The sequence below is a fragment of the Crocuta crocuta genome, unplaced genomic scaffold (genome assembly GCF_008692635.1).
Source record: "Crocuta crocuta isolate KB4526 unplaced genomic scaffold, BGI_CrCroc_1.0 scaffold299, whole genome shotgun sequence".
NCBI classification, from domain to species: domain Eukaryota; kingdom Metazoa; phylum Chordata; class Mammalia; order Carnivora; family Hyaenidae; genus Crocuta; species Crocuta crocuta.
In genome coordinates this window covers 5,969,308-5,992,966 of record NW_027532747.1, presented here as the reverse complement: position 1 = coordinate 5,992,966, position 23,659 = coordinate 5,969,308, and the positions used below count along the sequence as shown (strand labels likewise).

The 23,659-nt window shown below is 46.5% G+C and overlaps 1 protein-coding gene across 1 annotated transcript in view; it reads left to right on the top strand.

Moving 5' to 3' along the window:
- The window catches only part of AK7 (adenylate kinase 7), a 51,392-nt gene extending 39,581 nt beyond the window's left edge, over window positions 1-11,811 (top strand). Inside the window, exons 13-16 of the mRNA XM_077780986.1 lie at window positions 2,245-2,442; window positions 5,379-5,599; window positions 10,069-10,227; window positions 10,822-11,811. Coding sequence (XP_077637112.1) covers window positions 2,245-2,442; window positions 5,379-5,599; window positions 10,069-10,227; window positions 10,822-10,860 — 617 coding nt within the window. The 3' untranslated portion in view covers window positions 10,861-11,811. The remainder of the gene's footprint in view (window positions 1-2,244; window positions 2,443-5,378; window positions 5,600-10,068; window positions 10,228-10,821) is intronic.
- Window positions 11,812-23,659: the final 11,848 nt, after the last annotated feature.

Below are 23,659 nucleotides of genomic sequence, written 5' to 3'. Positions count from 1 at the left end.
CTGAGCCACCCAGGCGCCTCGAGCACTTTTTTTTTTTTAATTCTTAGATTACTAACAGAATTATTAACTTTTCATCTAGATGCCTAACATCATGGAGTTTAACGAGATTCGATCTCCTGTGAATTTATCGACATAATTTTGGTTTAAGTACTATAGCAGCATTTGGAGGTCCCAACTGTCTCCTCTCCTTTTTTCAATTTTTTAAAGATTATTTATTTATTTTGAGAGAGAGAGAGAGAGAGAGAGAGCGAGCGGGAGGGGCAGAGAGAGAGGGAAAGAGAGAATCCCAAGCAGGATCCGCACTGTCTGAACAGACCTGATGTATGAGGTTCGATCTCTGGAACTGTGTGAGATCATGACCTGAGCCAAAACCGAGAATCGATGCTTAACCGACTGAGCTACCTAGGTGCCCCCTCTCCTTTTCAAAATATATCCACTCTAAATAATCTACACAAATGAATAAACATCTAAATCACATGATTAAAGATGAGCACCTAAACGGAATTAAAATAGGTCAGGATAGCGGCAGTATCAGACTGTGGCTATGAATTTATCGGATCTTATTCCGCAAGCTTTGTCCTCAGCGTTTATTTTCACTGTTAACGCACAAAGTAGACGATGTTCAACAGGGGTTCCACTGCTCAGCGCACTTACCTTTCTCTCACTCAAGAAAGCTTATTAGAATGCAGTCAGGTGAAAATGGAACATTATTGTGTGCCAAACCGATACAATTAATCAATTAATTATTTTTTAAACATCCCAATGAAACTTGAATTATGAAATCAGGTGATGGGCCAGATTTGGCCCACAGGGCACCAATCCAAATTTAGAATGAAAATGAAATCATTTCTAGGCTTTGTCAGACTCTTACAAGGAGCACACTATTTGCAATACACCTGGCTAATGGTCTGGGCACCTGTGTGCTCTGACCGTGTTGAGAACATCCGAGAATAGTAACTCACCTAGAAAGTCCATTTCACTGATACCCATTTTAATCATTCATTCATTCACTCAACAAATGCCCACTGAACTTAAACTAGAAGCTGGAGAAACAGCTGCTTTCATAGTTTAAGAGAAAACCACAGGTGGGTGAAATGAGCCCCGTCATTAAATAGAATCCCTGTGTCAAACATGAGGTTAGCGGTGTGTTGTATTGAACTCAAGTGTTTCCTAGCCAAGTTCACTGAGAAAAGAACCGGATCCTTGGGAAATTAAAATCCCAAAAAAGGGCACTTGGGCGGCTCGGTCCGTTGAGCGTCTGACTCTTGATTTTGGCTCAGGTCATGATCTCGCCGTTCTTGAGTTCGAGCCCAGAGTCTAGCTCCACACGGTGCAGAGTCTGCCTGAGATTCTCTCTCTCTGCCCCTCCCCTGCTCTCATTCTCTCTCTAAATAAATAAAAATAAAGACACTTTTAAAAAGTAATAAAATCTCAAGGGGTGTCCATGTTTTTATTAATTTGCCAAATTGGCCATCAATTCACACAGCTACTAGCCTCCTTGGGAGCCCATGACATCGTGCTGGGAAGGAGGTGGAGAGGGAAAGAAAGGGTAGGGGTGGGGGTGGGGGGGTGACTGGGAGGCTAATGATGTCTATCAGAGACACCGCTAATTCCAATTTCCCCTGCTTTTCGTTACCGGCTTTGTTTTCATTCAGTGTTAGATTCGCTGCCCTTGGTGATCAGATTTGTTATTAGAGATTTTCTGTTTCCAATTTCTGCTGTTTTTATTAAAAGGAGAAGGAAGGGGGGCACCTGGTTGGGCGTCGGACTTCGGCTCAGGGCATGATCTCACGGTTCGTGGGTTCGAGCCCCGTGTCGGGCTCTGTGCTGACAGCTCAGAGCCCGGAGCCTGTTTCAGATTCTGTGTCTCCCTCTCTCTCTGACCCTCCCCTGCCCATGCTGTCTCTCTCTCTCTCTCTCTCTCAGAAATAAATAAAACTAAAAAATTTTTTTTAATTAAAAAAAATTTAAAAGGAGAAGGAAGGAAAGGAAGAAGGGGGGAGGAAATGGGAAAATGACAGATCTCACAAAATACCAGCTGGTTGGAGCTCATGGCTCGGTCTCTGGGAACGTCAGTGATTTGTATCTATGTGTCCTCCTTGAGAGGCTGCAAGAAGGCCGACTTGTCACGAGATCCCCACTGGTCACCAGACATCACGGTGACGCACTGGCTCGGCCACAGTGCCTGCCACTTAGCCCCCTCCGTGCCTGTGTTAACTCAGCACCTCCCCCCTCTCTCCCCAGAATTCGTCTGTGCGCTGGACGCCTCCGACGAGTTCCTGAAGGAGCGGGTGATGAACCTTCCCGAGAGTGTCGTGGCCGGGACCCACTACAGCCAGGACCGCTTCCTCCGTGCCCTGAGCAACTACAGGGACCTCAATACAGAGGACGAGTCTGTGTTCAACTACTTCGATGAGATTGAAATCCACCCGATCCACATAGGTACGATGTGGGCTCGGGCCGAACGGGAGTGCAGAGAGCGGCCACCACGGGTCAGCCCCAGGCCACCCAGTGCACGTCTGTTATAGGGCCGCCGGCACGTGAAAGCATAGCTGTGTCCCGGCACCAGGAAGTCACAGGGTAAACAGGGCCATCCTCCTGGGGAGTCTTTCTCCTTGCAGATTTCATCAAGGGAGGGAGCTGGTTTAGGAAAACATATGGATGTATTATGAAATCGAATACCAAATGGCACTTTTTAAAATTAAAAAAACATTTTTTAATGGTTTTATTCATTTATTTATTTTGAGAGAGAGCACGCATGCGTGAGCAGGGAAAGAGCAGAGAGAGAGAGAGGGATAGAGAGAATCCCAAGCAGGTTCCTCGTTGTCACTGAAGGTGGCTCAGTGAGTTAAGCGTCTGGCTCTTGGTTTCGGCTCAGGTCACGATCCCACAGTCTGTGAGTTTGAGCCCCGTGTCAGGCTCTGTGCTGACAGTGGGGAGCCTGCTTGGAATTCTCAGTCTTCCTCTCTCTCTGTGCCTCCCCCTCCGTTCACGAGGCACACACTCTGTCTCTCTCTCTCAAAATAAGTAAATGAACATTTAGAGGACACTATTTGCTGCCAGCTGCTCTGGGCCATTCTCTTCCTTGGGGCAGCATGCCGTCCCCATAGCATTTTAGGGCACGGGGCGTTCTCCACGGAGCCCTTCCTGTCCATCTGACCCCTGCCCCCAGATACTCAGAAAGCAAATTGTGCTTCCATGTGTTCCTCTTCATTTCCAGTGAACCCTGAACCCAGAACTTAGCACCCAGCAGGCAGGCGGTAACTAGGACCTGCCGTCAGCCTCACCACCACGATCATCATCGTTTCTGGCCCCAAATCCCTGCTGTCATAGGTGTTTCTATGCCCTTGGCTTGCTAGACCTTCCTTTCTGGTTTTTTGGATCTTTTTTTTTCTTCCAATTTTTTAAAATGTTTATTTATTTTGAGAGGGAGAGAGAGAGAGAATGTGAGTGGGGGAGGGACAGAGAGAGACAGGGAGGGAAACACAGAATCCGAAGCAGGCTCGGCTCTGAGCTGTCAGCAAGGAGCCCGATGTGGGGCTTGAACTCATGAACTACGATCATGACCTGAGCCGAAGTCGAACGCTTAACTGACTGAGCCCCGCCAGGCGCCCCATCTGGTTTCCTGGATCTTGGCATTTCTTCTTCCCCCGGGTTTGGTGAGAACCCCCCAACCCCCAGCCTGGTGGAAGCTTAGTGGCCAGGCTGACCCCATGGGTCCATCTCCCAGGGTCTCTCTTCAGCCCCAGGAGCCAGATGGTACAGCACAGGGACCCTGCAGTACGAGGAAGGATAGAGCTAAGGAACGATGTCAGCATGAGGCGGGAGGGCTGATTATCAGGTCTGGCTCTGCTTCTGTTTACTCACCTGTGAAATAGGAAGCTCGTCCGTGGCTTGTAGAGAGATAAGAGAGGAAGCGTCTGGTGCACCAGGCAGTTCACCAAGCGGTAACTAATTTTGTTATTACCACCAATATGAAGGCATAAAATAATGTGCTGTGAAGCGATAAAAAGATAACACGATTTATAAACCTGCCAAATCTGCTTTGCACCCGCGGAAGGGATCAGGTTTTGTCCTGGCCTGGATGACACACGTTTTATATGTAAAAGCCCAGGATTCAAACCTACTGACATGGAAAACAGTTTACCCTGTTTGGTTGGAGAACTAGGAAAGACTGGTGAGCACATTCCACAAAAACAGTGATTGTTATCTTTTCCATAAAGCTCAAAAAGTTATTTACGGAAAAGTCTGGAGAGCCCGGCGGGGGGAGAAATGTTGAGAAAGACAGAAATGAGTTGGAGGAATGGACGAGTGGTCATTGCATTCCTGTCTCATTCTGTGCCTGCACATTTGGCCTCATCCCCACCCTGACACGCAGGAGATGACGTGAAAGCAAAGGGAAGAATGGATCGTAGGGATGGGCGTGGGGGAGGGTGTCAAGGTCAGGAATGCAGACCGGCCTCAGAAGGGTCCAGGACGCAGGCTGGCACCTGCTTTCTCTCTCTGCACCTCTGCACTCTCCTCCTTCCTTGAAGTCTCTTTCTCTCTGGCTCTCTGGACCAGAGCGTCTCCTCCTTCGCCCCAAGGTTAGCTGGGGAGCCCGGGAACCTCCACATTACACTGGAAGCTAGACTTTCCGTCCTAGCTGCACAGCCCTAGAAGGGCAAATCTGAGGTCCCAGTTTGGGCAGGTGCCCACCCCCATCGAAGTTTCCTCGGCCCAGGGTCAGGGCCCAAAAGACTGGTGTAGAATTTACTCTTCGGGGACTTTGTGGAGAAACTCATTGTCACCAACCAGCTTCTGTTGCCGCCTTTTTTTTTTTTTTTTTTGGTCTTGATATTAAAATTAGCTAGATATCCTGGAATCTGGACCTTTCCCTATTCAAGCAGGCTAACTGAAATGGTTTGTTTTTCTTATGAATTGAAACATATCCCAGAATCATTGGTTCTCAGACACAGAAAGCAAAGGAGATGTGGAGAGGCCTGCCTGGTTTCCAACAAGTGCGGGGTTTCCTTCTGTAGGAGCCCCCAGAAGTAGCCCAGTCTTTGCCTGGATGCGTCCAGGGAAGGAGGACTCTCTGGGGAGGAAGGCCATTCCTCCCCATCCCCACCCCCCAGAATCAAGCCTGTCAGGACTCAGAGTGAGCCCCCATCTTCCTCTGGTGACTCCCAGACCCCACACTGGTATTTACCAGCGAGGCAGGAAACTCTGGACAGGGGCAGCCACAGGAAAAGCCCAGCGTGGTCGTTTACAGCCCTTGCCATCACACACTTAAGAGCAGCAATGAATTTTCCTGAACACACTCTCAGAATATGTTGCAGGCAGGCCCCAGAATAGAAGTCCGTGCTGATCTCCTTCCTCTCTCCCGCTGCTTAAAGATGTCGGAAAACTAGAGGACCCTCAGAACAGACTTGCGATCAAACAGCTCATCAAAGAGATTGGGGAGCCTCGAAATTATGGTTTGACAGATGAAGAAAAGGCGGAAGAGGAGCGGAAGGCTGCCGAGGAACGGCTGGCCAGGGAGGCTGTGGAGGAAGCAGAACGTGAGCACAAGGAAGCAATGGAGATGGCAGAGAAGATGGCGCGCTGGGAGGAGTGGGTGAGTGTGTGTGCGCACGTGCATGTGTGTGCATAAGTGTGTGCGAGTGAGTGTGCATGTGAGTGACGGTGGGTTGTGTAAGTCTGAGTGAGTGTGTGAGAGTGAGTGTGAGAGCAAGAGTGTGAGAGTTGTGAATGTGTGAGTGAGGGTGTGTGGGTCAGTGTGAGTGAGGGTCGGTGAGTGTGTGAGTGTGTGAGCGAGAGTGAGAGTATATGAATGTATGAGTGAGGGTGTGTGGGTCAGTGTGAGTGAGGGTGGGTGAGCGTGTGAGTGAGAGTGTGTGGGTGAGTGTGAGGGTAGGTGAGTTGAGTGTGAGTGTGGGTGGGTATGAGAGTGAGTGTGTGTGTGTGTGTGTGTGTGAGTCTAGAGGTGGAGGCAGCAGGCCATTAGGCCAGCTCCATTTCCCATCCTGTGCCTAGGGGATTGTCATGGAAATTCGCCTTTTGTTTTGTTTTTTATTTTTTTGGTTTTTGTGTTTTGTCACATGACCATTTAAAAAATTTTTTAAACATTTATTTATTTTTGAGAGAACAGGGAGAGACAGAGTGCAAGTGAGGGAGGGACAGAGAGAGAGAGGGAGACACAGAACCTGAAGCAGGCTCCAGGCTCTGAGCTGTCAGCACAGAGCCCATTGCGGGACTCGAACCCATGGAACCACGAGGTCATGACCTGAGCTGAGGTCGGATGCTAAACCACCCGAGCCACTCAGGCGCCCTGTGTCATCTGACCATTTTTTCAAAGGTGCCCAGGGACTTTGCTTGGCATAACTAATAACGATAATAAAAACTAGCCAGGCCAGTAGTACGGATAATACAGATCCCTGACAACGTGTAATATCATGCTCCATGCCAACCTTGGGATTTCATTTGATTTTCCTCCATTTACCCGCGTAACCAGGGTGGTCAGCCTCATTCACTGTCATGATTCCCCAAATCATGGAGTCTTACCTATTCTGCTTCCTAAAATTGCACTCAGATCTGCCCACAGCTCTTCACTTCCGGTCAAGGTCAGAGTTCCTGTCCGGAACGACGGCGCCTCCTGGCTGGCTGCCCCGCTGCACGCCGGTCCGTCTCCAGCCTGTCTCACCTGCTGCTGCCATTGCTCCATCTAACACCCACATCCACATGGGGAGTTCCCGCTTAAACGCTCACACGCTTCCATCCACCATTAGACCAAAGTCCAAACTCATTATAGCGGCCCTCAAGGTTCTTAGTGACCTGGCTGCTTCTGTATTTCCCGATGTATTGACACATCATCGGGGCGCCTGGGTGGCTCAGTCAGTTGAGCATCTGACTCAATTTCCCATTGGTGAGTTCGAGCCCCACAACCGGCTTGCTGCTGTGTGCCTGTCAGCGCAGAGCCGGTTTCCAATCCTCTACCCCCCTCTCTCTGCCCCTCCCTACTTGCACTCTCCCCAAAAATAAATAAATATTTAAAAAAAAAAAACAATGCCTCATCTGGGTAACTAACTGCCTCATTTGGCTTTGAATCTTTCCTAAAAGTCATCTTTCCAACGAGGCCTTTCCTGGACACCGTATTTAAAATTTCAACCCCGTGGGGCGCCTGGGTGGCTCAGTCAGTTAAGTGTCCGACTTTGGCTCAGGTCATGATCTCACGGGTTGTGAGTTTGAGCCCCACGTGGTCTGTGCTGACAGCTCAGAGCCTGGAGCCTGCTTCAGAGTCTGTGCCTCCCTCTCTCTCTGCCCCTCCCTCGCTAGTGCTCTGCCTCTCCGTCTCTCTCTCACAGATAAATAAACATTAGAAAAATAAAACTTCAACCCCTGCTACTCCCCACAACATGTCATATCCCCTTTTACGCTTTTGTTTTTAAAGTTTTTATTTTTCAGTAACCTCTACACCCAATGTGGGGCTCGAACTTACTACCCCGAGATCAAGAGTCTCATGGTGCACTGACTGAGCCAGCCAGGCGCCCCCCCCACCTCCCTTTTATACTTTTTAATTTCTCTCTTTGCGCATATTTTAAGGGACTATATATTTTTTATGTTTATCTTGTTTATTGTCTTCCCTGAATAGAATTTAAATCACACAAGGACAGGGATTTTTGTCTATATGCTCGGTACTATTTTTCCAATGTCAAGAATGGTGCGTGGCACGTAGCAGACACTCAACAAATATCTGTGGAAGGAAAGGGGAGAGGAAGGAAGGATGTCCTTATGGGCCCATCTTTGAATGCCTGATTATCTCCTTAGCGTGAATTCCTAAATTTTGGTAGGTCAGACTACATGTGGTTTAATTTTTGAATTTTTTTTTCATATTTTTTATTTCTGAGAAAGAGAGAGAGAGAGACAGCATGAGCAGGGGAGGGTCGGAAAGAGAGGGAGACACAGAATCGGAAACAGGCTCCAGGCTCTGAGCTGGCTGTCCGCACAGAGTCTGACGCAGGGGCTCAAACCCACCAACAATGAGATCATGACCTGAGCTGAAGTCAGACACTTAACCGACTGAGCCACCCAGGCGCCCCAACACGTGGTTCAATTTTTGATGCGTATTTCTAAACTACCTTCCAGCAAGGAGAAACCAGGGCACATCTTGTCTACCAGCATGATTTCCTACACCTCTTCCAACTCTGCTGTCTCAATTTCACTCACAACTATCAATCTGAGGAACAGAACGCCACCTCATTGCTTTAATGTGCATTTCTGGGATCAGGGGTTTAACAGCTTTTCCTATGGTAGTTGGCATTTATACCTCTCAAGCGGCACGTCTTCTCTGCCCGTGTTTGGGCTGTGTGTCCTTTGCTTAGCCTTCTAAAACAACAGCTCCCGGTGAGGGAGTGTAATAGAAACAGGAGTGGCCTCAGAGACGAGGCTCTCTCCAGCTCTATGCTGCTAGAGTCCAAAGTTGCTCCTTCTCCTGGTAGGTATGTGACTCTGTGAAAGGTACTCTGTGTCTCAGCTTCTTCATCTGTAAGGTGAAGATGATAGTTCATGCTTCATACAGCCACTGGGGAGACAGAAGAGTCAGATGATGCAGAAGTACACGGTCAATGCCTGGCAAATTCCATGCATCTCATGATAGCCTACCTTTTTTTTTTTTTTAAGTTTATTTATTTTGAGAGATGGAGAGGGAGATCATGCGTGTGTGTGTGTGTGTGTGTGTGTGTGTGCGCACGCGCATGTGTGAGCCAGGGAGGGGCAGAGAGAGGGAGAGAGAGACTCCCAAGCAGGCTCCACACTCAGTGCAGAGCCTGACGCAGGGCTTGATCCCATGGACCGTGAGATCACGACCTGAGCCGAAATCAAGAGTCAGATACTTGACCGACTGAGCCAGCCAGGTGCCCCATAATAGCCTAGCTTTTTATACTACGTTGCAAATAGCTTTTCTCATCATTTATCTTTCGACAGCATGTATGGTGTTTCTTCTGGACATAAAGAAGTTTTGTGTCTGTATACAGTCAAATCCATCAGTCTTGTTCCCATTTTGATTTCTGGATTTGCTGTCTTGCTGGGAAAAATTCTTTTTTTGAACAAATGTGATCAGTTAGGACTCTTTATCTTGCGAGTGACAGAAAAGCAAACTGAAAATGGCTTAGGAAGAAAAATAAAAACTTAAGGGAAAAAAAGAAATAAAAAGCTTACAGGTTTACCTAGCGGAAAAGTCCGGGGGATAAGGCTGGCTTCAGGCAAGGCTTGATAGTGGCTCAGATGACGTCAGCCAGGACCTGGGGGCCTTGTCTCTGCTCTGCCACATTGGCATCATCCTTAGGCTCTCCGTGATGTGTTTATCCTTAATTAAGGCTCATAACCAGGGGGTGGGTTGGACTAATGGGCTTCAGTCCCAGTGAAACCACCAGGCTAAGAAGGGACACTTCTCAAAGGAAATCTGGAATTACTATCCCCAAGGGTGGGGAGGGGGAGAGGACTGTATGCCGAGCAAGGAATAACAGGTGTCCACCAGACAAGTACCTTCTAGACTTTCTTTTCTCTTTTTTTTTTGCATTTACTTATTTTTGAGAGACAGAGAGAGACAGAGCACAAGTAGGGGAGGGGCAGAGAGAGAATGAGACACAGAATCCAAAGCAGGCTCCAGGCTCTGAGCTGTCGGCACAGAGCCCGATGTGGGGCTCGAACTCACAAACTATGAGATCATGACCTGAGCCGAAGTCGGACACTTAACCGACTGAGCCACCGAGGTGCCCCTAGACTTGCTATTGGCACTCCTGTGATTCTTTCCTTCATTCCTTCCTCCCTACCCTCCCACACTTATCTGGGCATCTAGAAATTATCTTGATTGAAGAAGTGAGTGAAAGATCCAGTTCATTATTTTCTGGATTATTAAGCAGAGGTTGTAACATCATTTACATCCGTTCTCTGCTCTTTGAAATGCTGTCTTGATCATAACATGGTGAACACGTACAGCAGTATTTGGTTCTAAAGCATGCTGGGTTGAGTCGGGTGAAGTGCTCTCCCCTTTCTGTTTACCCCAACCCCCCAATGTTCTGTTTGTAGAATAAACGACTAGAGGAAGTGAAAAGGGAAGAAAGAGAATTATTAGAGGCCCAATCGATTCCCCTGAGGAACTACTTAATGACCCACGTGATGCCAACACTTATGCAGGGTCTGAATGAATGTTGTAAGGTCCGACCGGATGACCCTGTTGATTTTCTGGTAAGAGACTTTTTTTTAAAATGTTTATTTAAAATTTTTTTTTAATGTTTATTTATTTTTCAAAGAGAGAGACAGAGCGCAAGTTGGGGAGGGGCAGAGAGAGAGAGACAGAATCTGAAGCAGGCTCCAGGCGCTGAGCTGTCAGTACAGAGCCTGACACGGGGCTCAAACTCATGAACCTGATGTGGGGCTTGAACCCATGAACTGTGAGATCATGACCTGAGCCAATGTTGGGCGCTTAACTGACTGAGCCACCCAGGTGCCCCTTTATGTATTTTTGAGAGAGAGAGAGAGAGAGAGCAAGCAAGGGAGGGGCAGAGAGAGAAGGGGAGAGAGAATCCCAAGCAGGCCCCTCCCTCGCTGTCAGCACAGAGCCGGACCCAAGGCTCGATCTCATAGACTGTGAGAACATGACCAGAGCTGAAACCAAGAGTCGGATGCTTAACTGACTGAGCCCCTCAGGTGCCCCTATAGTAAGATTTTCTTACTCATTTGAGAGTAAAGATTTATGTACTTTTATTTTTAAATTGTAATCATTAGTAGTAATGTCTTCTAAATTGTTGACTTGTCTTTTTTTCTTTCTTTCAATTATAGGCAGAGTATCTCTTCAAGAACGACCCTGAATTGCAGTGAAACATTAATGAGCGCGTGTGATAAACCTCTACAGAGTTAAACATTGTATTTGAAAAATTTGCTTTAAAAAAAAAGCCTTCTTAGTTTTTGGAAAATTCTTTGTTTACCCCACAAGCAAACACTTTATTATGAAGAAGCATTATAAAAAGCTATCTGGCAATGAGTGACTTCATTAAAGAACTTTATTTGAAAGGTAATTTGATAAAGTATGCATAGCTCATGGGACAAATATGGACTTAATATTGTATTCATGGTCAAAGTGGCCTGCACACTTGGATATATGGTAATTTTTAGCATGAAGAAAATCAGACTATATGTTATTTGAACACATAGGCTAATGACTTTACACAATTTGCTATGGCCCCAATGCCAATGGTGTCAGAAAGAAATGAAAATAGTTTATGCTCTGTTGACTCACGCTTAGTCAGATGTGATTGGTTTCCGCAAGGTTAATTTTTGAGTTCAGGGTCAGGATCCTAAGCAATGAGTCAGAGAGAAAATGATAAATCTCTCGGTAGAAAAATTCCTGTAACAGAATGAATAATCCTAATATTTGTGATAATTAAAAGCTGCCAAATATTTTCAACAAACTTTACAATATAGGCGTAGGCAAGTAAACCCTATGGTCTTTTCCAGCTCGAAAACCCCCGTAATTTCCAGAATTACACTAAAAGAGAAAACTAAACTAATAAACTAGGTTTATTTTAATGGAGTATATTTCATCTCTTTGAATAATGTAACCTGGGGGCACCTGGGTGGCTCAGTCAGTTGAGCATCTGACTTCAGTTCAGGTCATGATCTCGCGGTTGGTGGGTTCAAGTCCTGCATTTGGTTCTGTGCTGTCAACACAAAGGCCACTTCAGATCTTCTGTCCCCCCCTTTTTCTGCCCCTCCCCTGCTCATTCTCTCTCTTAATAAATAAATAAACTTAACAATATATATATAATGTAATGTGAACATAACTGTGCTGTTATGTGTGTAAAATACACACAACATAAAATTTACCACTGTGACCATTAAACATTTTTTTATGTTTATTATTGAGACAGAGAGAAACAGAGCATGAGTGGGGGAGGCGCAGAGAGAGAGGGAGACACAGAATCCAAAACAGATTCCAGGCTCTGAGATGTCAGCACAGAGCCCGACACGGGGTTCGAACCCACAAACCGCAAGATCATGACCTGAGCTGAAGTCGGACGCTTAACCGACTGAGCCACCCAGGCGCCCCACATTGTGACCATTTTAAAGTACACAATTTGGGGGGGCGCCTGGGTGGTTCAGTCGGTTAAGCATCCGACTCTTGATTTCGGCTCAGGTCATGATCTCACAGTTGTGAGATCAAGCCCCGCCTCAGACTTTGCGCTGAGAGTGCTGAGCTTGCCTGAGATTCTCCCTCTCTGCCTCTTCTTTCTCTCTCTCTCTCAAAAATAAACTTTAAAAGTGTACAATTCAGTGGCACTAAGTACATTCACTATGTTTTTTCCATGAAAGCAAAGTGTGTGCAAAATGACCTCCAAAGCCTAAGGGGGCAGTAAGACCTAAGAAGGCCAACAAGCGCAGCTTGATAAGAAATGGCTTATTAAGGGGACTTAACGGACAGAAGTGTGTCTGGGTCGCTCAAGGCCAGTAGAGCCATAAAACTCCACCTCACTTAATAAGACCTCACTTTATAGCCCTGGGGGCTGGGAGTCCACCCAGTGGGAGGATGGTTAAAAATAGGTACGTCTAGTCCTCCTATTTCTGGGACAGGTCAAGAAACGACCGGAGGGTGCATTTAAGGGTGTGGTTAAAAGGCAAGAATGTGAGGGGAGGGCTGTGCTTCAGGTCCCAGAGCTGCATCAGGGCACATTTGCCCACGATGGCGTGAGTCTGTTTGACCCAATGTTGGGTGCTTGTCACCACTGCCTGACCTTGGAACTTTTCCATCACCCCAGATGGAAATCCTGTACCCTGTACTATCCCTCCAACCCAGCTCCTGGGGACCACCATCTGCTTTCTGTCTCTACGGTTTTGTTTCTTCTGGATATTTTATGTCGCGGAATCCTACAGTGCTGTGGCCTTTTGTGTCTCCTCTCGCTGGCATGTTTTCAAAGGTCACGCTGTAGCATAGATTCCTTCTTGCTGCTGAATAGAATTTCAGTGTGTGGATGTGCCACAGGTTTAATTGTTCATTCGTTGATGGACAATTTGAGTTGTTTCCACCTTTAAGGTAATTTTCAATGATGCTGCTATGGACATCGGTGTACAAGTTCTTACTTGAAGAGCTGTGGTCAGTTTTGGGCGGTGGGCAGACACCTAGGGGTGGAATTGCGGTCACATGGTAATTCTCTGTTTGACTTGTTGAGGTACTGACTGCCACACGTTTTCACATCATCTGCATCATTTTCCACTCCCCCCAGCAACACATGAGGATTCCAATTTCTCTGCATCATTACTAACGCTCGTTACTGTCTGTGTGTGCATGTCTGTGATACTGATGCTAATGGGTCTGTAGTGGTGCCACATTGTGACTAAGCATCTATTCACAGGCGTGCTGGCCATCTGTATATCTTCTTTGGAGAAATGTATATTCAAGTCCATTGCTAACTTCGTATTTGGGTCGACTGTCTTTTTGCCATTGAATCATAAGAGTTCTTTCGATATTCTGGACGTAAGACACTTATCAGATATAGGATTTGCAAATATTTTCCCCTATTCTGTGGCTGGTCTTTTCTCTCTCTTGATGGTGCCCTTTCATGCATCAATCAATCAATCAATCAATCAAAAAAAGCTCTTCATTTTGATGACTTCCAATTTACCTATGTTTTTCTTTTGCTTCACTGCGCTATTTTTGACCCTTATACTTTAAACGAAAACTCCAAGTAAATAAAGAGAACACATCTTCAAAGGTGGAAGTCATTAGCCTTTATCATAGTTACCTTTTCATGCCTTCTCGAGGATTACAGTTCGGGACCTCGCTTCTTAGTTCACTGAGAAAACCCAAGCCGGTCTCTTTTCCCCGCTGCGAACTAGCTGTTTCCCTGCTGTGCTCCCAACTCCTGACTTGTGCCCTGGGTGCTGTCCCTTCTCATGTCATCAGATTCTGTTTCTAGAATGGTCTCTTCTCTCCCACAGCCTGATTTTTCCCTCCTCTCTAAATCATCACCCTTAGCTTCCAACTTAAAGTACCAACTCCCACACTTCAAAACAAAGCAGGACGGGGCACCTGAATGGCTCTGTTGGTTGAGCATCCAACTCTTGGTTTTGGCTCATCTCACAGTTTGTGGGTTCGAATCCTGCATCGGGCTCTGCGCTGACAGCGTGGAGCCTGCTTGGGATTCTCTCTCTCCCTCTCTCTGTGCCCCTCCCCTCCTCATGTGCACACAAGCTCTCTCCCTTTCTCTCTCAAATAAATAAATAAGCATTAGAAACAAAAACCAGGGCAAAACCTGATGAAAATGCAAAAGCCTTCCTAGACTTCTGTGTCCCTCTCCAGCCATGGTCCCAAGATCCTGCTCCCCTTTAGGTCAAGGTTACAGTGACGTCCACATTTCTAAATCCATTGGTCTCAGCCTTCATCTTACTTGACCTCTCTGAGCATCTTATCACTTCCTCCTTGAAACCCCCTCTTCTCTTCACCTGAGCGTCCAAAGCAGGGCCAATCTGATTCCTATCGCACTCCCCCCTCCTTCCAACTGCTGCTCCCTACACCCACCACCAAGTCAGGGATCCTCAATTCCATCCTTCTAGTTACTCAGGCTCAAAACTTGGTGTCACCTTCAACTCTTTTCTTATCCATGCTCAGCTCACCAGCACCTCCTATGGGCCCAGCTTCTGTACCATGTTCCCAGTTCCCTGCTCCTCACCCCTCCGACAGACACTACTGTCCTGGCCCAAGACACCACCATCTCCCACCTGGACGGCTGTTGTCACCCATGACCGGGCTGCTACTTCCTGTGACTGCTCGAAACATATCAGCAGGGGAATCCTGTTCAGACAGAGGCCAGACCCACTCAAAGCCCTCCGGGGCCTTGCAATCCCATATGGGGTAGAAGGCGAAGTCCTGACCTAGCCTACGAGACCCGACACAGCCTGACCCCTTGTGACCTCACTGCCCCCTCACTTCACTCTTCATTGCCAAGCGCAGTCTGCTTTGGGGCCGTTGCCTGGAATCCTCAGCCCACACATCTCCCTGTGGCTCCCTGTGGCTTCAGCCTTGGCTTGGATCAAATCTCCAGTCCTCAGAGGGGTCTTTTCAGACCATCCTCTCCGCGACGCCCCACCTGGTTCCTGTTCTCTGTTACGCTGACGTTATGTTTCATGCCTATGTGTTTCTTGTCTCTCTCCCCACTGAAATGTAAGCTCCATGGAGATGGGGATTTTGTTTTTCCTGTATCTCTAGAGATGAAAAAAGTACATAGCTTCATGGTAGAGGTGTAATAAATATTAGTGAATGAAAGCTATTTAGCTGAAATTTTGTCACGTGGTTATTTTTTTATAATGGATTCAAATCTCCAGTCCTTTGATGAAATCCTTAATATACATTTCTATAGGGCTGTGATGGGGGACTCAAGTAACTCAGGGAGGGAGGGGGTCACTACGAGGTTTCACTAGTTGCATTGATTTTGGTGGATTCACCATGGAGTCTAGCCCTCAGTCGTGCCTTAGGATAGATAGGACCCAGAGATCCTGACTTACCTTAAGTCTCCTAGGAGACAAGGAGAGAGGTCAGGGTAGCGACTTACTTACAATGGGACATCACAGTTGTGGAGTGGGAAGGTTCTCACACCCATTTCGCCATGACAGTCTCTTCCTGGAAGCAGGTGTTCTGAGTAGCCAGATGGTCACAACTGCTTGGTGAACGTAAAGCCGGGATAAGGCACTGGCCTTGCTAGCTTCGTCTGCCTACCCCCACCAGACCTGTGATGCATTCTGGTTTTTTCTGACAAGGTGCACTTGCCTAGACTTTTGGATGGGCAGTGAGTTTTTACCTCTGTGACTCTTTGACACACTCTCTCTTCAGAGATATTAATATATTCATTCTTTGAGGTCTTAGGTTGGGAGGCATTCTAAGGTGACTTTTCATTTTTCTGTTACTTTATAATTAAGGTCTCTGAAGGCAAGCTCTCCCCCTCCCCCCCCACAAAATCTGAGTAGGCTAGCTTGTCACTGCTAAGCATCCTCTCTGTATAACTGTAATTTGTTTTTGTTTTTTTTTTTAATATTTTTATTTCTAGGAGAGAGAGAGACGGTGTGAGCAGGGGAGGGTCAGAGAGAGAGGAAGACACAGACTCTGAAATAGGCTCCAGGCTCTGAGCTGGCAGTCAGCACAGAGCCCGACGTGGGGCTCGAACCCACGAACCATGAGATCATGACCTAAGCGAAAGTCGGACGCTTAACCGACTGAGCCACCCAGGCGCCCCTGTGTAACTGTAATTTGGGTACACATATACACCTATAGTTTGGAAGTTTGGATAGAGATATTCCCATATTACTTACAAGAGCTGGTGTCATTTACAATAAAATACCCAGGTACAATCTAAAAAAGATGTGTAAGACCTCTACATTGAAAAGTATAAAACGCTGTTGATAGTAATTAAAAATGAAATAAATGGAGGGATAAACTCTGTTAATGGCTTGTAAAGCTCAATATTGTTAATACTTCAGTTCTTTCCCCAATAATCTGTAGAGTCAATGCAGTCCTAGTCAAATTCCCAGTGTGTTTCTTTTCTCTCTCTCATTTTTGGTGGGACTTGATCATCTGGTTCTGAAAAGTATATGGTAATGCAAAGGACTGAGAATCATCAAAGCAGTATTTATTTATTTATTTGAGAGGGAGAGAGAGAGAGCAAGAACAAGTGCACACACCTGTGAGTGGGGGAGAAGCAGAGAGAGAGGACGAGAGACAGAGAATCCCAAGCAGGCTCCATACTGTTTGCACGGATCCCGACATGACTGGAGCTAAAATCAAGAGTCGGATGCTTAACTGCTTAACCCACTGAGCCATCTGGGTGCTTGCAGAGCAGTCTTAAAGAACAGCAATGAACCTGAAGGACTTCACTCTCCAGATATCAAGACTTATTATGAAACTACAGTAATTAAGATCAATGGGACAGGAAGCATGGTCTTTTCTGTAAATGGGGCAGGTCGTTTTAGAGAGTCATACATTAAAAACAACCAAAAAAAGCAACGGACATCCCCCAAATCCAAAAAACCCAAGCCCTTGACCTCTAACTCACACTATACACAAAATTATTCTAGGATGGATCTTGGACCTAAACAGGAAAGTCAAAGCAATAAAGCTTCCAGAATAGAATAAAACATAAGAGGAGTTCTTCATAACCCAGGGGTGGGCAAAGGTTTCTCAAGATAACATTAAGAGAGTAAAAAAGTCATGCTTCATAATTAGGAAGATACTTGCAATGGATATACACAGATGTGCACACAGCAGATATATGACAGAGGACTTGTACTCAGAATATATTAAAAATTCCTCCCAGGTCAATAAGATTGACAATCCAATTTATTTATGTATTTATTTTGACAATTCAGTTTAAAAATAGGCAGAAGAGGGGTGCCTGGGTGGCTCAGTTGGGTAAGCCACCAACTCTTGATTTCAGCTCAGGTCATGATCTCACATTTTGTGAGCTCGAGCCCTGCATCAGGCTCAGCACTGACAGTGCAGAGCCTACTTGGGATTCTCTCTTCCTCTCTCTTGGTCCCTCCCCCACTCGTGCTCTCTCTGTCTCTCTCAAAATAAGTAAACTTAAAAAAAAATCATATGGGTCAATACGGAGTCTTACAGAGAGGGAAAGCACAAAAGCCTTCATATTGGTACAGATTACTGTATAATCGGACTTTAATAATCTTTTAAAAAGGAACTGGTGTTCTACCTTAAAAAAATAATGAACTGGGGTGCCTGCGTGGCTCAGTTGGTTAAATGTCCAACTTCAGCTCAGGTCATGATCTCATGGTTTGTGAGTTCAAGCCCCACGTTAGCCTCTGTGCTGACAGCTCAGAGCCTGGAGCCTGCTTCAGATTCTGTGTCCTTTCTCTCTCTCTCTCTCTCTCTCTCTCTCTCTCTCTGCTCCTCCCCACTCATGCTCTGTCTGTCTCTCAAAAATAAATGTTAAAAAAAAACTAAAAAAAAAAAAAAAGAAGTATAGCATGTGTCCTTTAAAGCTAAAAACCAAAAGAAACAACTCCTTAAAATGCAGTCTTGTTCATAGTCATAGAATTCCTTACAGCCCCTTCAGGAAAGAAAAATACCATTTGAATTCCCAATAAAAAAATTAGTCTCATATTAAAAAAAATAGAGATGAATCAAAATGCCATTCATATTATTTAGAGTGTTTTGGGGCATGGCACAATATTAGGTGTTATACAAAGTTTAGTTGAGAGGGAAGGCGGGCCCTGAGGTACCCCCAATGAGTACCCCAGAATGATATCTGCCCATTGGGATTCATGCACTTGCATAATCTCCCTTGACTGTGGGTGCAACCTGTGGTTTGCTTCTATCCAACGGAATGAGATCTATCCAATGGAATATGTCAAATTGTAGAATCCACAAGACTGTATGAGATCTTGCTAGCGGAATTTGCCTTCTGGGCTTACCTGCTTTGATGAAGCAAACTGCTCCACTGGAGAGACCCGCCTGGCTAAGAACTGAGAGGGCCCTTAGCAAACAGCCAGCAAGACACTGACATCTTCAATCCAACAGCTGCTAAGACCTGAATGTTGCCAACAAAGTGTGTAGAAGTAAATCCTTCCACAGTCAAGTCTTCAGATGAGACCCCGGCCCACCATGAATGTAAGCCTTGTTAGAGACGCGGAATCAGAGGACCCAGCTAAGCCATCTCCAAATCCCTGACCCACAGAAACTGTTTAATAATAAATTGTGTTTTAAGTAGTTTAAAATTTGTGGCAAACTGTTACACAGCACTAAAGAACGAGTATCATTGAACAGGTATCATTACGTTCTAGGAGTTAGCAAGCAGGGGTGATCATTGTTATGGATTGAATGAATGTCCCCAGATTCACATGTTCAAATACTAACCCCGTGCACGTGACTGCATTTGGAGATGGGGACTCTAAGTAAGTAGTTAAGGTTAAATGGGACCACCCCATAAGCGTGGGGCCATGATCCAATAGGACTAGTCTCATGTTTTTTAAGTTTATTTCTATTTATTTATTTTGAGAGAGACAGACACAGCATGAGTGGGGGAGGGGCAGTGCAAGGGAGGGGGAGAGAGAATCCCAAGCCAGCTCCATGCTGCCAAAACAGAGCCTGACGTAGGGCTCGAACCCACAAGACTGAGATCATGACCTGAGCTGAAACCAGCAGTCGGGCACTTAACTCACTGAACCACCCAGGCTACGTAGGACTAATCTCTTTATAGAAGACACCAGAGAGCGTGTTCTCCTTCTCTCCTTCCCCTCCCTCACACCACCCCTCTCTCTGCTCCCTGCCATGTAAGGACACAGTGAGAAAGCTGCTATCTACAGGACTGGAAGAGTGTCTTCACCAGAACCTGGCCACGCTGGCACCTTAGTCTTGGCCTTCCCGGCCTCCAGAACTGTCAGAAATAACGTTCTATTGTGTAAGCCACCAATTCTGTGGTATTTTGTTATGGCAGCTCATGCTAAGATAATTACCCACTGTTTTTATTTCTTTTAGCTAGATTAATTACATAATTGAAAATAATTGAACGGAAATACTGGGCAAATCTGTCTCTTAAAGAATCAGAAACAATTCTTTTTTTTAAATGTTTATTTTTGAGAGAAAGAGAGAGCAGGGGAGAANATTTTGTTATGGCAGCTCATGCTAAGATAATTACCCACTGTTTTTATTTCTTTTAGCTAGATTAATTACATAATTGAAAATAATTGAACGGAAATACTGGGCAAATCTGTCTCTTAAAGAATCAGAAATAATTCTTTTTTTTAAATGTTTATTTTTGAGAGAGAAAGAGAGAGCAGGGGAGAGGCAGAGAGAGGGAGACAGAGGATCCACCCTGACAGCAGAGAGCCTGAGGCGAAGCCTAAACTCACAAACAGTGAGATCACGACCTGAGCTGAAGACAGACGCTTAACTGAGACACCCAGGCGCCCCAGAAACAACTTGATTCTGAAGCACCAATATGCACCGGGCGCTCTTGTATGCTTTGGGCTTAGGATAGTTTGAACAAGACAGTCAGGGCTCCTCTCTCCAGGGAGCTTCGATTTTAGTGATGACGGAATACATAATAATAAATTATCTTTATATATAACCAGGAAGTGCTGGTTATGCGGTAAGGATTATAATGCAAGGAAACCGGTTAGACGAGGTGGTCCAGGAAGGCATCTAGGAGGCAGTGACAGTGGGCTTTGACAAGCTGAGAACAAGACAGCCACAGAAAGGGCTTGGGCGGCAGTGCAGGGGGGGAAAAGCATGGAGGCTCTGAGGCAGAAAGGAGGTGAGCATGTTAAGGAAAAGAATAGAAGCCAGGAGGGCTGAAGCACAGTGAGGAAAGGGGCAGAGTGTGAGATGAGGTTAAAGGGAAAAATTAAGAGCCAGATCACGCAAGGACTTGTAAGCCATTGGCTTGACTTTACAGTTTTGTTTTTTAATTTTATTTANTGGGGGGGGGGTGGGGAGGAGGGAAAGGCAGAAAGTGAAGGAGAGAGAATCCCAAGCAGGCTCCGCACCATCAGCGTGGGGCCCGATGCAGGGCTCATACCCATGAACCATGACATCATGACTTGATCTGAAATCAAGAGTCAGATGCTTAAGCAGCTGAGCCACCCGGGTGCCCCTTGACTTTGTAAGTGGGGTTTGGGTTTATTCTAAGAGCAGTGGGAAGCCATTAAGCTGGGTTTCATGTGGGAGTGTGATAAAATCTGAGATAGGCTTTCCAAGTCCAGCTGCTGTCTGGAGAAGGACGGGGAAGAAAGCATGAGCAGAAGCGGGGGAGGGGTGGGCGTGCAGGCCACCACAACCACGTGCAAGACGAGACAGCAGAGAGACTAGGGTGGGGGCAGAGGAGGCGGAGATTTCTGATGGATTTTGGAGGTGCAATCAATAGGAGTTGATGATGGGCTGGCTATTCTGGCTTCAGTGTGGAAGACAATGTGCTTTGACCAAAGGCAGAGACTTCAGGAGGTTTGGGGCCAGTTCTAATCAACATGCAATTGTGGTTCTTTCTTTCACAAAAATGGTGGGCTACACGCTCTTTTTTTTAATGTTTTATTTATTTCTGAGAAAGAGAGAAACAGCATGAACAGGGGAGTGTCAGAGAAAGAGGGAGGTACAGATTCTGAAACAGGCTCCAGGCTCTGAGCTGGCTGTCAGCACAGAGCCCGACGCGGGGCTCGAACCCTTGAACCGTGAGATCATGACCTGAGCCAAAGTCGGACGCTTAACCGATTGAGTCACCCAGGTGCCCCACGACATACTCTTTAAAACATTAACTAACAGGGGTGTCTGGGTGACTCAGTCTTGATTTCAGCTCAGGCCATGATCTCACGATTCGTGGGTTCGAGCCCCATTTCGGGCTCTATGCTGACAGTCTGGAGCCTGCTTGGGACTCTGTTTCCTTCTCTCTCTGTCCCTCCTCTGCTCACACTTGAGGGTGCACGTGTGTGCGCTCTCTCTCAAAATAAACAAACATTAAAAAAACACATTAATAAACATCTACAGGAAATTTAAAAGAAAATAATTTAAAGAAAATACAGCTCAAGTGTACAGTACTCATGAGATGAAAGTGTGTATGTTACCAGTTTTACTTTAGTGACTCATCAGTCTGGTTAATGTAGGTTAAAAATTTTTTAAACATACGCACCCTGAATCATTGCAGTTTATTGTTGGGATAAAAAAACCCTCCATATCAACGTAGTATCTCCAACTGTCACCTCCTAAATGACACTGGGGAAAAAAAAACCTAGCTAGTTCCATTGTTTTAAGTTTTATTTATTTATTATTTTGAGAGAGAGAGAATGAATACAGGAAGGGCACAGAGAGGGAGAGAGAGAATCCCAAGCAAGCTCTGTGTCTGATATAGGGCTCGAACTCATGAACCATGAGATCATGATCTGAGCTGAAATCAAGAGCTGGCCGCCTCATCCACTGAGCCACCGCGGGGGGCCCCTCACCCCCCCCCATTTCTGTGGATTTCTTCAGCTTGAATGCACCGTGGACCTATGAGAACCAGTTTAGGAATTGTTCCGCTACTTATGACACCATCTGACAGATAAGACAGTTAAAAAGAATACCTGTGGCCGGAATCAAGGTAGACTTCACAAGGTGACTTCAGCAATGTCCCATTAGATGCGTACAATTGTCAAATTACTAGTGCCTATCTTTAGAAGCAAGGTTTAAGACCACAGCCTTAATGTATTTTATTGATTTCTCTGGATCTCAAATTTTCAAACTTTAAAGGACGGGTCTGCTCCTGGGCCCCCAACCAAAACCACCCTGATGACAAGAGCGTAAGGGAATGAGTAGATTGAGAATCAAGTACAAGTCTGTCTCCCAATCAGCACTGTTCAATAGAGGGAGCGCCTCGGTGGCTCAGCTGGTTGAGTGACCGACTTCAGCTCAGGTCACGATCTCACGGTTTGAGAGTTCGAGCCCCACTTCAGGTTCTGTGCTGACAAACAGCTGAGAGCTCGGAGCCTGCTTCAGATTCTGTGTCTCCCTGGCTCTCTGACCCTCCCCTGCTCAGGCTCTGTCTGCCTCTCAAAAATAAATAAATGTAAAAAAAAAAAAAAGAAAGAAATGAGAGTCACATACAGAATTTAAAATTCTCGGGTAGCCATATTTTAAAAACAAACAGATGAAATTAATTTTAATGCTTTTTTTTTATATATCCAAAGTACGATTTCAGTATGTAATGAACTAAGGATCACATATCTCATTATTTTGTTCCTACTAAGGTCTCTGAAATCAGTGTGTATTCTGCACTTACAGGACGTCTTAAATGGACCATTTCAAGTGCTCAAAGGTCACATGTGACAACAGGCGACAGTGCTGGACGTTGCAGGTTTAGGCCCTGGGCTTCTCCCACTTCGCCTTCAGTCCTACATGGCTCTCCCCGCTAGAGAGCTGTTCTGTGAAAACAGGGAAGTCCTTTGCCAAGCTTCCCGAGGTTAACCGAGTTCATGATTAATCTGCTTAAGTAATTTAGAACTTGATCTTTCCCCTATTTATCGGACTCCTTCCCGCGCCTCCGTGAGCCTTCGATGGGACGCTTTAGCTCGCGTTCCATCGAACTTGGAAGAGGGAAGGAGGGATATCAGATGGGCTTCAGGCGCTCCTCTTCCCAGTGTAGCTCCGGGAGGGAGGGGCGGGGGTCCACTCCCAGGTCCCACCCCCAGGGATAGGTCGGGGCTGCAAAACAGTCTTTGCTAACATCCCTACGGTTACCGCCAGCGACCTTTCCGCTCAAGTGCAGCTGTCCGAGGAGGGTCCAGGGCTCCACTTGTTACGCAAGAGGAGCTCGTGTTCTAGAACTCGCTGCCCTCACAGTCCTGCCTCGCAGAGTGCTTCATTCCACAAAGACGTCTCGAGCGCCCGCGTAAACCCACTCTGGTGGCAGAGCAGCCGAAAAGCTCGCCTAGGGNCCCGGCCGGAAATTGCGGGACCGCCGGCCGCCTCGCGAACTACAGCTCCCGTGAGGCTGCGCGGCGCCGGGCGGCCTCTGCGCAGGCGCGCGTACGGCGTGCGTGGCGGCGTCAGCAGTTCTAGAACGTTGCTGTGGTAGCGCTCGGGCGCCATGTTAGGACGAAGGGGAAGGAGGAGAAGCGCTTAAAGCGGCGGGAGCGGTGCGGGAGTGGGGTTGGA